The sequence below is a fragment of the Cebus imitator genome, unplaced genomic scaffold (assembly GCF_001604975.1).
Source record: "Cebus imitator isolate Cc_AM_T3 unplaced genomic scaffold, Cebus_imitator-1.0 Scaffold479, whole genome shotgun sequence".
NCBI classification, from domain to species: domain Eukaryota; kingdom Metazoa; phylum Chordata; class Mammalia; order Primates; family Cebidae; genus Cebus; species Cebus imitator.
This window is the reverse complement of record NW_016107794.1, coordinates 1,131,079-1,142,914: the sequence shown is the minus strand read 5'-3', so window position 1 is coordinate 1,142,914 and position 11,836 is coordinate 1,131,079. Positions and strand designations below refer to the sequence as shown.

At 38.8% G+C, this 11,836-nt stretch overlaps 1 protein-coding gene across 1 annotated transcript in view; it reads right to left on the bottom strand.

Annotated features, from left to right (window-relative positions):
• The window catches only part of POC1B (POC1 centriolar protein B), a 93,398-nt gene that overhangs the window by 46,224 nt on the left and 35,338 nt on the right, over window positions 1-11,836 (bottom strand). Inside the window, exon 5 of the mRNA XM_017512916.2 lies at window positions 706-813. Within this exon, the coding sequence (XP_017368405.1) occupies window positions 706-813 (108 nt within the window). The remainder of the gene's footprint in view (window positions 1-705; window positions 814-11,836) is intronic.

Below are 11,836 nucleotides of genomic sequence, written 5' to 3'. Positions count from 1 at the left end.
TTTTTTTGAGATAGAGTCTCACTCTTGTCACCCAGGCTGGAGTGAAGTGGCGTTACTGGCTCACCACAACCTCTACCTCCCAGGTTCAAGTGATTCTCCCACCACAGCCTCCCGAGTAGTTGGGATTATAGGAGTGCGCCACCATGCTCAGCTAATTTTTGTGGAGACATTTTAGTGGAGACATTGTTTCATCATGTTGGCCAGGTTGGTCTCCAACTCCTAACCTCAGGTGATCTGCCCACCTTGGCCTTCCAAAGTGCTGGGATTACAGGAGTAAGCCACCACACCTGGCCATATTTTAATTTCTTTGCTCTCAATTACTTATTAATTTTTTATTTTATTTTATTTTGAGACAGAATCTCACTCTGTCACCCAGGCTGGAGTGCAGTGGCACAATCTCGGCTGACTGCAACCTCTGCCTCTTGGGTTCAAGCGATTCTCCTGCCTCAGCCTCCAGAGTAGCTAGGACTACAGGCGTGTGCCACCACACCCAGCTAATTTTTTGTACTTTTAGTAGAGACAGCGTTTCACTATGTTAGTGAGGATGGTCTCAATCTCCTGACCTGGTGATCTGCACACCTCAGTCTCCCAAAGTGCTGTGACTACAAGCATAAACCACCATGCCCGGGCCCCATTTCTTTATTTAAATTGTTATAATCAAATGTCTCCTTAGCAAAGTAACCCACAGAAACAGAGTGTACTTACCCAATGAAATCTGAGAAGTTATTAACACATTGCTTATTTGTGGTGTCCCAAATTTTAATAGTTTTATCCTCACTACATGACACAATTAGTCTTCCATCAGGTGAAAATCTAGAAAGAAGAAAGATATTATATGTGAAAGGCTCTGGAAAGTCACCACCTCACCTCTACACCACAAATAGATCAGGCTGTAAATATTAATACCAGAGACCGACCACTGTTACCATCCAACGCAGTAAAGTCATAGACTGCAGCCAAGATCTTCATCATGACAAACAACACTGACAGACCATTAAAACATCAAAATATGCTATGTAGACTACACAAGTTTCTTTTTCCTTTTATTCTTTTATTAAAATAATTTCGGTTTTAGGGCATCTGCTTTAGGGTTTTGATTCAATTCTATATCCACTCTAAGCCAAGTGCCTTGTTTTTTTTTAAAAAAAACTCTCTTCTATTTCTGTCACTTGCCAGAGTTATCCATATGATCCAAGACAGAGTCTTTATTACTCATCCTACCAAGCCTGCAGTGAAACTTTTTGTAAGAAAGGAAGGGTGTGTTGAGAATTAAAATTAAGTGACATCACCAACAAAAGAATCTAACTGCCCATGCCTGTAACTTCTTGGACTTGGGGAGGCCAGAGAGCTCCAATGGACTGAAAATAGGACAACTCATTTATACAGAACAGAAGTTCCTTCGTGGACAACCCTATCATCCACACACACCATTAAAAAGCAAATAAGAAAAATCTCAGACACCTTGTCTGCTGCTTTTATGCTGTCTATTCCTTTAAGATCCTTCCCAAAGTACTTTTTTAATTTTTTGGCCACGATGTCTTTTAAATATAAATAGAAGAGCAGAAGACTACAGAGAAAATGAAAACAAATTTTAGACTACTAGAAAACTGAGTAGTATTTTTATTATTAATATTTTAGCAGTAACAAAAACCAAAAAGACAGGTTTAGGTCACAGATTATATTTCAATTTTATTTGTAGTTTCCCTCTACGCCCAGAGTCAAGATTACTGTAAGTCATTAATTAAGGGTGTGGAATATAATTGAAGATTTTTCTTTTTGTTCTCTCCATACTCCCATTCTTAAGGCTGACCTAAAATTCATTTTTTTTGTGACAGAAACTTTGCATCTGGAGTTCACAGATTCACACAGAAAAAAGACACACAGAAGCATAATTAGGTTCCATGTAAAATAATATTTAAAAATTCAAGAAGGCCGGGAGTGGTAGCTCACGCCCGGAATCCCAGCACTTTGGGAGGCTGAGGCAGGTGGATCACCTGAGGTCAGGAGTTTGAGACCAGCCTGGCCAACATGGTGAAACTCCATCTCTACTAAAATAGTCAGGCATGGTGGCAGGTGCATGTAATCCCAGCTACGCAGGAGGCTGAAGCAGGAAAATCGCTTGAACCCAGAAGGCAAAGGTTGGAATGAGTGGAGATTGTGCCACTGCACTCCAGCCTGGGTGACAGAGCAAGACTGTCTCAGAAAAAAAAATGTCAAGAAAACAACGTTTCAAGGAAAAATTTTCCTTGCTGGGTAGTTTACTCTGATTTTATAGTAAGTAATAATTTATTAATATTTTCTTTTAGAAAATGTGAGAAAGACTCAAATATGAAGGGCAGTATTATAAAAAGTCTCCAAACAGAGGCAGCTCATTGTATATAGACCCTGGGGGAAAAAACTTACTCAGTATCCCCACGGATAAACTTGGCACAATAATGGTAAACAAACTGTCCAGGCATGGTGGCTCATGCCTGTAATCTCAGCACTTTGGGAGAACGAGGTGGGTGGATCATCTGAGATCAGGAGTTGAGACCAGCCTGGCCGACATGGTGAAACCCTGTGTCTACTAAAAAATACAAATTTCACAGGGCTTGGTGGCAGGCATCTGTAATCCCAGCTACTCAGGAAGCTGAAGCAGGAGAACTGCTCAAACCTGAGAGACAGAGGTTGCAGTGAGCTGAGATCATGCCACGGCACTCCAGCCTGTGTGACAGAGTGAGACTCTGTCTCAAAAGAAAAAAAAAATTATAAAAAACTAATGCAAGGAATCAAATTGTGTTACTTACTAAGCCTCTTTTTAAAAAAATATTACTTAATGTGACTGTTAAGTGACCAGAATATTTCTATTAGAAGACTTAACTCTTACATTTCAAGAAAGCAATTATGAAGAAAAATATTTAATAAAATGAAATACTTAGAAAATAACAAAGTATAAAAATATTCTATGACATCAGCCAAATACTACCTCCACCATCACATCATTATCCTACTCATATTCCTTGAGCACACATGTCCTAAAATGGTTCTTAATACATCTTATTTAATTTTCAGCATAACCCATCAAAACAAAGCAATAGCTTATCTCAATATACAGTGAAGAAACAGAGGCACATAAAGGATAAGTAACTGCCAGCGTTATCATGTCAGTGGGGAAAGGGGTCTGGATTTGAATCATGCAATCTGTTTCCACAGCCAAACCTCTGAACCACTTTGCTTAAGTCTCTGTCAAAAAGGAAAGTATCTTCTACCAGCCCAAATTACTTACAGCGCTGGAAGTTCTGCGTGGCTTCTGTGTAAACAACAGAAGGTTCTAAAGTGGAGAGGAAACACGAGGCAGTGCTGTTAGAAGGCTATATACCGTCCTTGAACAAAAATCTTTGTGTGTAGCCATAAGCTGTAGGTAATACAGGCATGGTCCCTGTCCTTGAGGAGTTTATAGGAAAGATTTTCACCCACTGATTCATTCAAAGTTTCCCTGAGCACTTGTCAATACCTCACACTGGGCACAGCCATGGGTAGTAGGAACATAGCTGTGAATGAGACTGGCAAGATCCCTGCCCTCATGAGGCTTTTGTTCTAGAGAGGAGGGAGGGCACACAAAAAACCTAATTTTAGAAAGTGATATGAAAAAGGGTTGTAACAAAACAAGTGCCAATTTGTCACTTGACGCTCCATAGAGGAAACAGGATTTTAAAGAAACTTGCAAATGAGGGAAAGCATTATCTTGGTCAGCTATAAGTGCCTCCTGAGCAGAAGGGTTCATAGCTGGGAGAAATTTCCCAGAGGAAAAGAAATGAAGGGGATGTGAACCTCGAATGAGTGAGTACAGGCGGTAGCTGGGAAGAACCTGGTGACAGAAGGAGGAGAGGTTTCTACCATCAACTTAACAGAAACTAAGGGGACTGAGGTTAAGGCCTTGCCCCTGCTCTGGTCACTGCATTATAATCTTGCATATGCTCTCTATATGAGTTTTTTGCATCTGGGGTGGCTGAAAGTGAGAATGATGATTTCTATTTCCTCCTCCTCCCTTTTATTTTTAATTAGATACATCAAAAATAGGTTAGCAACAAACAGGCTTCTCTTTGCTCTGATTAGGAAAGGTTAGTCCTTTATTGTCAGGTCTCAAATAACATCTAATTAGACTTTTAAGAATTTAAAGATTATATAAAATTTCTACTAAGACATTAATAGATTTCTGACTCTCTTAATTTAGTACTACCCAACCACCTTTAAAAACTTCTAGAAAGTATGTCACCAAGATGGGTATTATATTAGTCAATAGTGACTACTGAATTCAAAAACATGAGGAAATTATTTTTCTTTTCTTTTTCTTTCTTTTTTTTTGAGACAGGGTCTCACTTTGTCACCCAGGCTGGAATGCAGTGGCCTGATCTCGGCTCATTTCAGCCTCAACCTCCAGGGCTCCGGTGATCATCCCTCCTTAGCCTCCCAAGTAGCTGGATAGACAGATAGATAGATAGTACTTTCATAAAAGATTCAAATTTTCCTTTGGCTATTTCTTATCTTTAGAATACATATTCTTTAAAAACACATTCCCAGCACTCAGGGCGCTGGGACCAAACAGAGTAGGTACTATTTCATGTCCCATAAGACACAAATTATTAGTAAGAGAAACTGAAGCCAGCAGCCCTTCAGTAGGAACAGGAAGCAGTAAAAAGTAGTGGAAATAAGACTGCTCAGTAAGTATTCGAGTCCTGAATTCTAGCGCCAGTTCTGCAACTGTCCAGCTATTGAACCTTGTAAACTCACAACCATAATGACCACCATTTCCTATTTGTATAATGAAGGAGTCTGGATTGAATCAGCCCTAAAATTTTCACAGACTCATTAAAACTTGGCAGTCTCAGAGTTTGCTTTGATGGAATTTGATGTTTACAGGTTGAAGGTGAAGTTCAAGTCAATAAGCAAAACATTTACTTTTTTTAAGTGTTGGTCAGCATTAGAAAGGAAACCATCTGTTGACTACAGTAGCAGGATTCATTTCTGCAACTGCGGAGAGACAAAAAGCAGGTGAAAAAATGTAAAAAGATCAAGTGTGCCATGAAAATTATTTGTTGGGGAATTTCCCATCTATGTGCTCAGACTTCATTCCTAGAATCTCCACCCATGAGTACAACTGCTTGCTGGGCACCTCCTCTTGAATACCTTGCAGAAACCTCAAGCTTTAAACTTGTCCAAATGAATTCACCCTCTTCCTCCCAAAGAGGAAGGTTCTCTTCTTCTCCTTCTCTTTCTCCAGTGTTCTGTTTCTCAGTAAATGGTTTCTCAAGCCAGAAACTCAGGGGTCTGACTTGATTCCTCTTTCTCTTCTACTTCCCTGTTCCAATCCATTATTGGGTCCTGTCTCCTCAAACCACAATTGGCCCTGCTGTCTTCCACTATCCACAAGCAACAAAAGTGATCTTTAAGTCTTAAATCAAATTGGGTCATCTTTCTGCCTAAAACTCTTTCGTGGTTTCACATTTCCTTTGGGGAGAAGTGTGACATGCTCACCACTGCTCATAGCCCTCCAGGACCCGTCCTCCTGCCTCTTCGTTTTCATCACCCTCCTCTTCCTTACATTCTCTTAGGTTCCCTGTTCTTGTTCAGGTGTTTCCTCACATGCTGTTCCCTGTGCCTCAAACATTGCCCAATAGTTTTTACCTAGCTTAAAATCTATAAAAGGATTTCACACATCCTTCAAGCTCTCTGCTTCAGTGTCACTTCCTCAGGAACAGCCTTCCTGAACACTGTCACCAGTAAGCTAGCATCCCAGGAAGTGTTCTTGGAGTTGCCCACATCCTTATTTATTTATGTATTCATTTATTGAGAGACAGATTCTCGCTTTGTAGCCCAGGCTGGAGTGCAGTGGCAGGATCTTGGCTCACTGTCATCTCCACCTTCTCAAGTGATTCTCAAGCCTCAGCTGTAATGTAGCTGGGATTACAGGTGTGTGCTACCACACCTGGCTAATTTATGTATTTTTAGGAGAGATGGGCTTTCGCTTGTTGGCCAGGCTGGTCTTGAACTCCTGACCTCAAGTGATCTGCCTGCCTCAGTCTCCCAAAGTGTTAGGATTACAGGCATGAGACACCCCATCTGGCCCCACATCCACATTTATACCCGAGTGCTCCATGCTGGCTTACTTAATAGAATATAAGCTCCAAGATGAGGCAACTCACATCTGTCTTACTCAATGCTATATCCCCAGAGCCTGGCACTGAGTAGGTCCTCAGTAAATGTTTAGGAAATTTTTCAAAAAGTTCTAAGGAATTTAAACTGACTTAATATTATATATAGCCAATGTAACCTGAGAAAAATCTTTATAATTCATTGTACAACAATATGAATATACTTAATGCCACAGAACTGTATACATAAAAATGGTTAAAACGGTACATTTTGTTATGTGTATTTTACCACAATTTTACAAAATCTTTTCAATTCACATGGTCAAAAGATCACTTTGTAACCCTACCAACAACTAAAAATCATAGGCAGACATTTACTCAAAAAAATTAATACTGGAAAAGGAGTAGTGCTGAAAAAGTTCTTTACTACATTAACTTCTACTTATTTTTTTTATTAAGAACACTATAAAGAAATGTAAAGTTATCCCACACATTATATGCATTATTTTTAAAAGCATAGGGCTATATTAATTTTAACTTTTAGAAAAATTCTTTTGTAATTAAAAAGATATTTCTCACTTACATACATATATTTCAAATGATGTTTTCTTCATCATTAAAGTTATTTTTTACAACTGAGAAATACAGAAAATTTTCAAAGTCCAGATCTTGTCACCCAAACACAATCACATTTATTATCTTGTATATAATAGACACCTCATCTTTTGTTCATGCATAGGTCTTGTAAAATATAACTGCTGAATTCCATGCCCCTATGTAAACCTATTTTTATGCCATAACATGCATATATACTCCCTTTTTACTGGTTACATCATAATCTAAATATATTTAACTAAGTTTTTATTTGAAATAAAAATTGGAAAAATTGGTTCTTTCCAATTGCTCATCATTATAAATTATACTGAAAGCAATACCTTTGGATTTAAAGCTTTTTCAAGTGATTACAAAAAAGTATTTACTTTGGACACATTTTTGGTTGTAGAACCACTGCAACAAAGATGCCTGGCATATTTTGCAAATAGACTTACAAAAAGACTATACTATTTACATTTTAAAAGCATGAATATATTTCCCAATATATTTCTTTAAATTAACCTTTGTTAAAAATTAGATGACAACAAAGTCTAGAGAAATCACCTATTCACTTCATCTTACACTAATGGGCACCATCTCTGTGCCACATGGAATAAGCCTGGGCTCCAAGAATAAACTCATAGTTAAGTACTGGGCATGAGACAGACACAAAATTTTAATCACTCAAGTCTATGGCATACATTTAAAATTCAAATACTAAAGGCAGAAACAATTGGTATAGGATCCTCTACATTCATCTAAGTACCCTGTCCATGCACTGGGAGGAAGAGCAGTACGACCTGGATTATTTTAAATATCTAGTTTTTAATTCATATATATTTTTTGGTAAAATAAAGACTCAACATTATATTTTTCCAAATATAAATCTAGTTATCTTAACTACCTATTAAATAGACCATACACTGATTGGAAATGCCACCTTTCTTGTGAGCTCCCATATATACAAATATCTGCTTCTGGGCTTTATATGACCTCTTTTCTTAATCTTGTACCATTATCAGCATATTTTAATTACTATGGTTTTATACTATGTTTTAAAAGCTGATTGGACAAGTTTCTTTTATTTTTATTTTTTGAGACAGGGTTACTCCATCAACCAGGCTGAAGTGCAGTGGCACCATCTCAACTCACTGCAGCCTAGACCTCCCAGGCTCAGGTGATCCTCCCACCTTAACCTCCAAAGTTGCTGGGACTACCAGCAACCACACCCAGCTTTGCATGCCACCACATCCAGCTTTGCATGCCACCACACCCAGCTCACTTTTGTATTTTTTGTAGAGACTGGGTTTTGCCATGCTGCCAAGGCTGGTCTCAAACTCCTGGACTCAGGTGATCCATCCACTTCTTGCAAGAGGCTGATAAATCATAAAGCCAACTTAGAAGTCTTTTTTTTTTTTTTTTTTTTGATAGCATCTCACTCTGCTGCCCGGGTTGGAGTACAGTGGCACAATCTCAGCTCACTGCAACCTCTGCCTTTAGGGTTCAAGTGATTCTTGTGCCTCAGCCTCCCAAGTAGCTGGGATTACAGGTGTGCACACCATGCCTGGCTAATTTTTGTATTTTTAATAGAGATGGGGTTTTGTCCATGTTGGCCAGACTGGTCTCAAACTCCTGATCTCAAGTGATCCACCTACCTGGGCCTCCCAAAGTGCTGGGATTACAAGTGTGAGCCACCTCACCTGGCCCTAATTCTTGTCATTTTTCCTTGGCCATTCTTACACATTTATTACATCCATGTGAAATTTAAAGCTGACTTGTCAGGTTCCACCAATTCCTTGGACAAAATTTCCAGTTCTGGCCATGGGGTAGTAATGGTTATCAGACTTACTCCTCTACCATAAACAACCATACAACTGCGCCAAACATATGAAATAACTGTATTTAGGAACTAGGCAAGAGACAGTATAGGGTTGTGCATCTTGAGAGATGGGAAACACATGAGATAAGCACAAAATCTGTCCCAGATTTCTGCATGGGAGCACCTTCCAAACCATAGTACAAGGAGGTAGAGCCCAAGGAGATAGCAGCAATCTCACTGGGCCTAGGAAACAGAAATCAGAACTCAGGGCTGCTAACGGGCTGTAATTTTGAGGACAGGGTACAAGAGAAGATTTACAAAGAGCAGAATCCCCAAAAAATTCTGCATTGGAAAAATTTACAAGGAACCCCCTTGTATACAATACAATCCCCTTTGTATTGTCAAATACAAAGCTGCCCGTGCAAGGGCAACAAGACTTGGCAGAGAACAACTACTGGGAGGCTGTGAGCAGAACAAAGATTAAAGAGGTTACACAGAACTGAGAGATGTTCAAACTCTGACCAGCCTTTGCTGAATACTCCAGACATTCAGTTGAAACACTAGAAAGGCCACTGGCACTACAGCTCATGAATAAAGACTACACTAGATCTACCTTACACAGGCTGAATTCAAGCCTCAACATAATCTCTTTGGACAAGCAGAAAGTTATTTTCTTACCAGAAAAAAACTTAACACTCTTTAGACAATGACAGTGTAATTGAAACTCTCAAAAATTTAGCCATGTTTGGGTATACAATCATAGAACATATAAAGAAGCAGAAAAATTGACCCAGATATGGCACAGATATTGGAATTAGAGCTGTAAAACAATTATTATATATATGTTCGAGGATTTAAAGGAAAAGATGGGCATCATGGGCCAACAAATGGAGAATCTCACCAGAGAAATAGATACAGTTAATTGGGATCCTACAGCAGAAAAGACCAGTGAACTTGAGGATAAACCAAGAGAAATTATACAAACTAAGCACAGGGAGAAAAAAAATGAAGAATATGAGGAAAGCCTAAAAAAACTGTGGGACAATATCAAGTGGTAAAACATATGTAAATCTGGAGCTTCAGAAAGAGATGAGAAAGAAATTAGGGGAGAAAAATAAATGAAGAAAGGATAAAAATTTTTCCAAATATGATCAAAAATATTAATCCATAGATTCAACCTTTCAATGAACTATAAGAAAAATAGATAAAACCATACCTAGGGTCATCATGGCCGAATTGCTGAAAACAAAAGATCTGAGCGCAGCAGAGAAAAAAAAGATACATTATTATGTACAGGGGAATAACATTAAAATGACTGCTGGCTTAACATAAAACAAATGCCAACTAAAACAAAACAGAATGACATCTTAGTCCATTCGGGCTGCTATAATAAAATACTGAACACTGGGTAGCATATAAACAACAGAAATTTACTTCTCACAGTTCTAGAGGCTAAGTTCAGCATCAGAGCACCAGCAGATTTGGTGTCTAACAAGGGCCTGTGATAGGGTTTGGCTGTGTCCCCACCCAAATCTCATCTTGAATTTGCAGTTCCCATAATCCCCACAAGTCATGGGAGGGGCCCGGTGGGAGGTAATTAAATCATGGGGGTGGTTACCCTCATGCTATTCTTTTATAGTGAGTTGAGTTCTCATGAGATCTGATGGTTTTATAAGAGGCTTTTCCCCCTTTAGCTCAGCACTTCTCCTTGCTGCCACCATATGAAGCAGGACATATCTGCTTCCCCTTCCATCATGATTTGAAAGTTTCCTGAGGCCTCCCCAGCTCTGCAGAACTGTGAGTCAATTAAACCTCTCCTTTATAAATTACCCAGTCTCAGGTATGTCTTTATTAGTAGTGTGAGAACAAACCAATACAGCCTGTTTCCTGGCTCATAAATGACACCTTCTTGCCATGTCCTTGCATGGTGGAAGAGGCAAGGGTCACTCTGGGGCCTCTTTTATAAGGGCACAAATCCCATTCATGAGGGATGTGCTTCATTAACTAATCACCTCCACAAGGACCCATCTTTTAATACCATCATCTTTGGGGTAAGGCTTTCAACACATGAATTTTTGGGAGACACAAACTCAGACCATAGTAAATGACATCATTAAAGCACTAAAAGAAAAAATCATCCACCAAGCTAGAATTCTACATCTCAGCAAAAATATCCTTTATAAAGGGTAAACAAAAAGTTGGAAGAAGTCATCCATCACCAGGAGACCTTCACAACAAGAAATGGTAAGTAAAGTGTTTCAGGCTAAAAAGAAATGATATCAGATGGAAACCTGGATCTACACAAAGGAATAAAGAATGTTGGAACTGGCAAATACAGGGGTAAATATAAAAGACTTTTTTGTTTCTTATTTTCTTTAAGAGAAAATTGGCTGCTTAACGCATTGTGAGCTTACACCGTATGTAGATGTAAACTGTCAAGAAGTAAATGGAGAAATAGTTCTGTAGGTTCTAACGTTATATATAAAACAGCATAAAATTAATCCTGTGAAAAGGATGCATATTGTAATCTCTAGAGGTTACCACAAAACAAAATAAGACAAACAGCAAAGCTAAGAATAAAATAGATAAGTTAAATGCTAAGAAATAGTTAATTAATCCAAAAGGAGAGGAGGATAAAGAAATAACAAACATGTGGGATAAATGGGATAAATAGAAAACAGTAAGATGGTAGACTTAAATCCAATCACAGGACTGATTACATACATTTAAACAGACTAAGAACTTCAGTTAAAAGGTAGAGATTTTCAGACCCAACTACTTTGAAATATAAAGACCCTCTTTTTAAGTTTACTACACAACATATATTTTTATAGCTAATAGTAGCCATCTACTCCAAAAACTATGTGCAAATATGTGAAATGTCATTCGAATATCACCTGACAGTGGCTCCAGTATAATCCCTAGGGGAGGAACTGATGTGAGGGTAGTTAATAGCTGACAATAATTGGCACTTTACATTCATTAACTAATTTAATCTTCACCATGACCTTATGAGGAAGTCACTTCCATTGTACTCATTTTATATGGGAGGGGACTAATGCCCAGAGAATGTGATGTGCCCAAGTAACATGCTAGTGAGCTCAGGCTCTTAACTACTCTATGCTGCCTCTCTGCTGAAATTAATCACTGTACTGCATCACCTGAAAGATACTACATCAACAGAGAGGAGGTGTGCAACAACTGCAACAAGCAAAGAGCAAGAGCAAGAGCTGGTCATCAGCCTCCATCCTGACCCAGGGGAGGGGTGCCTGACCAGCAGTACTAATCATTG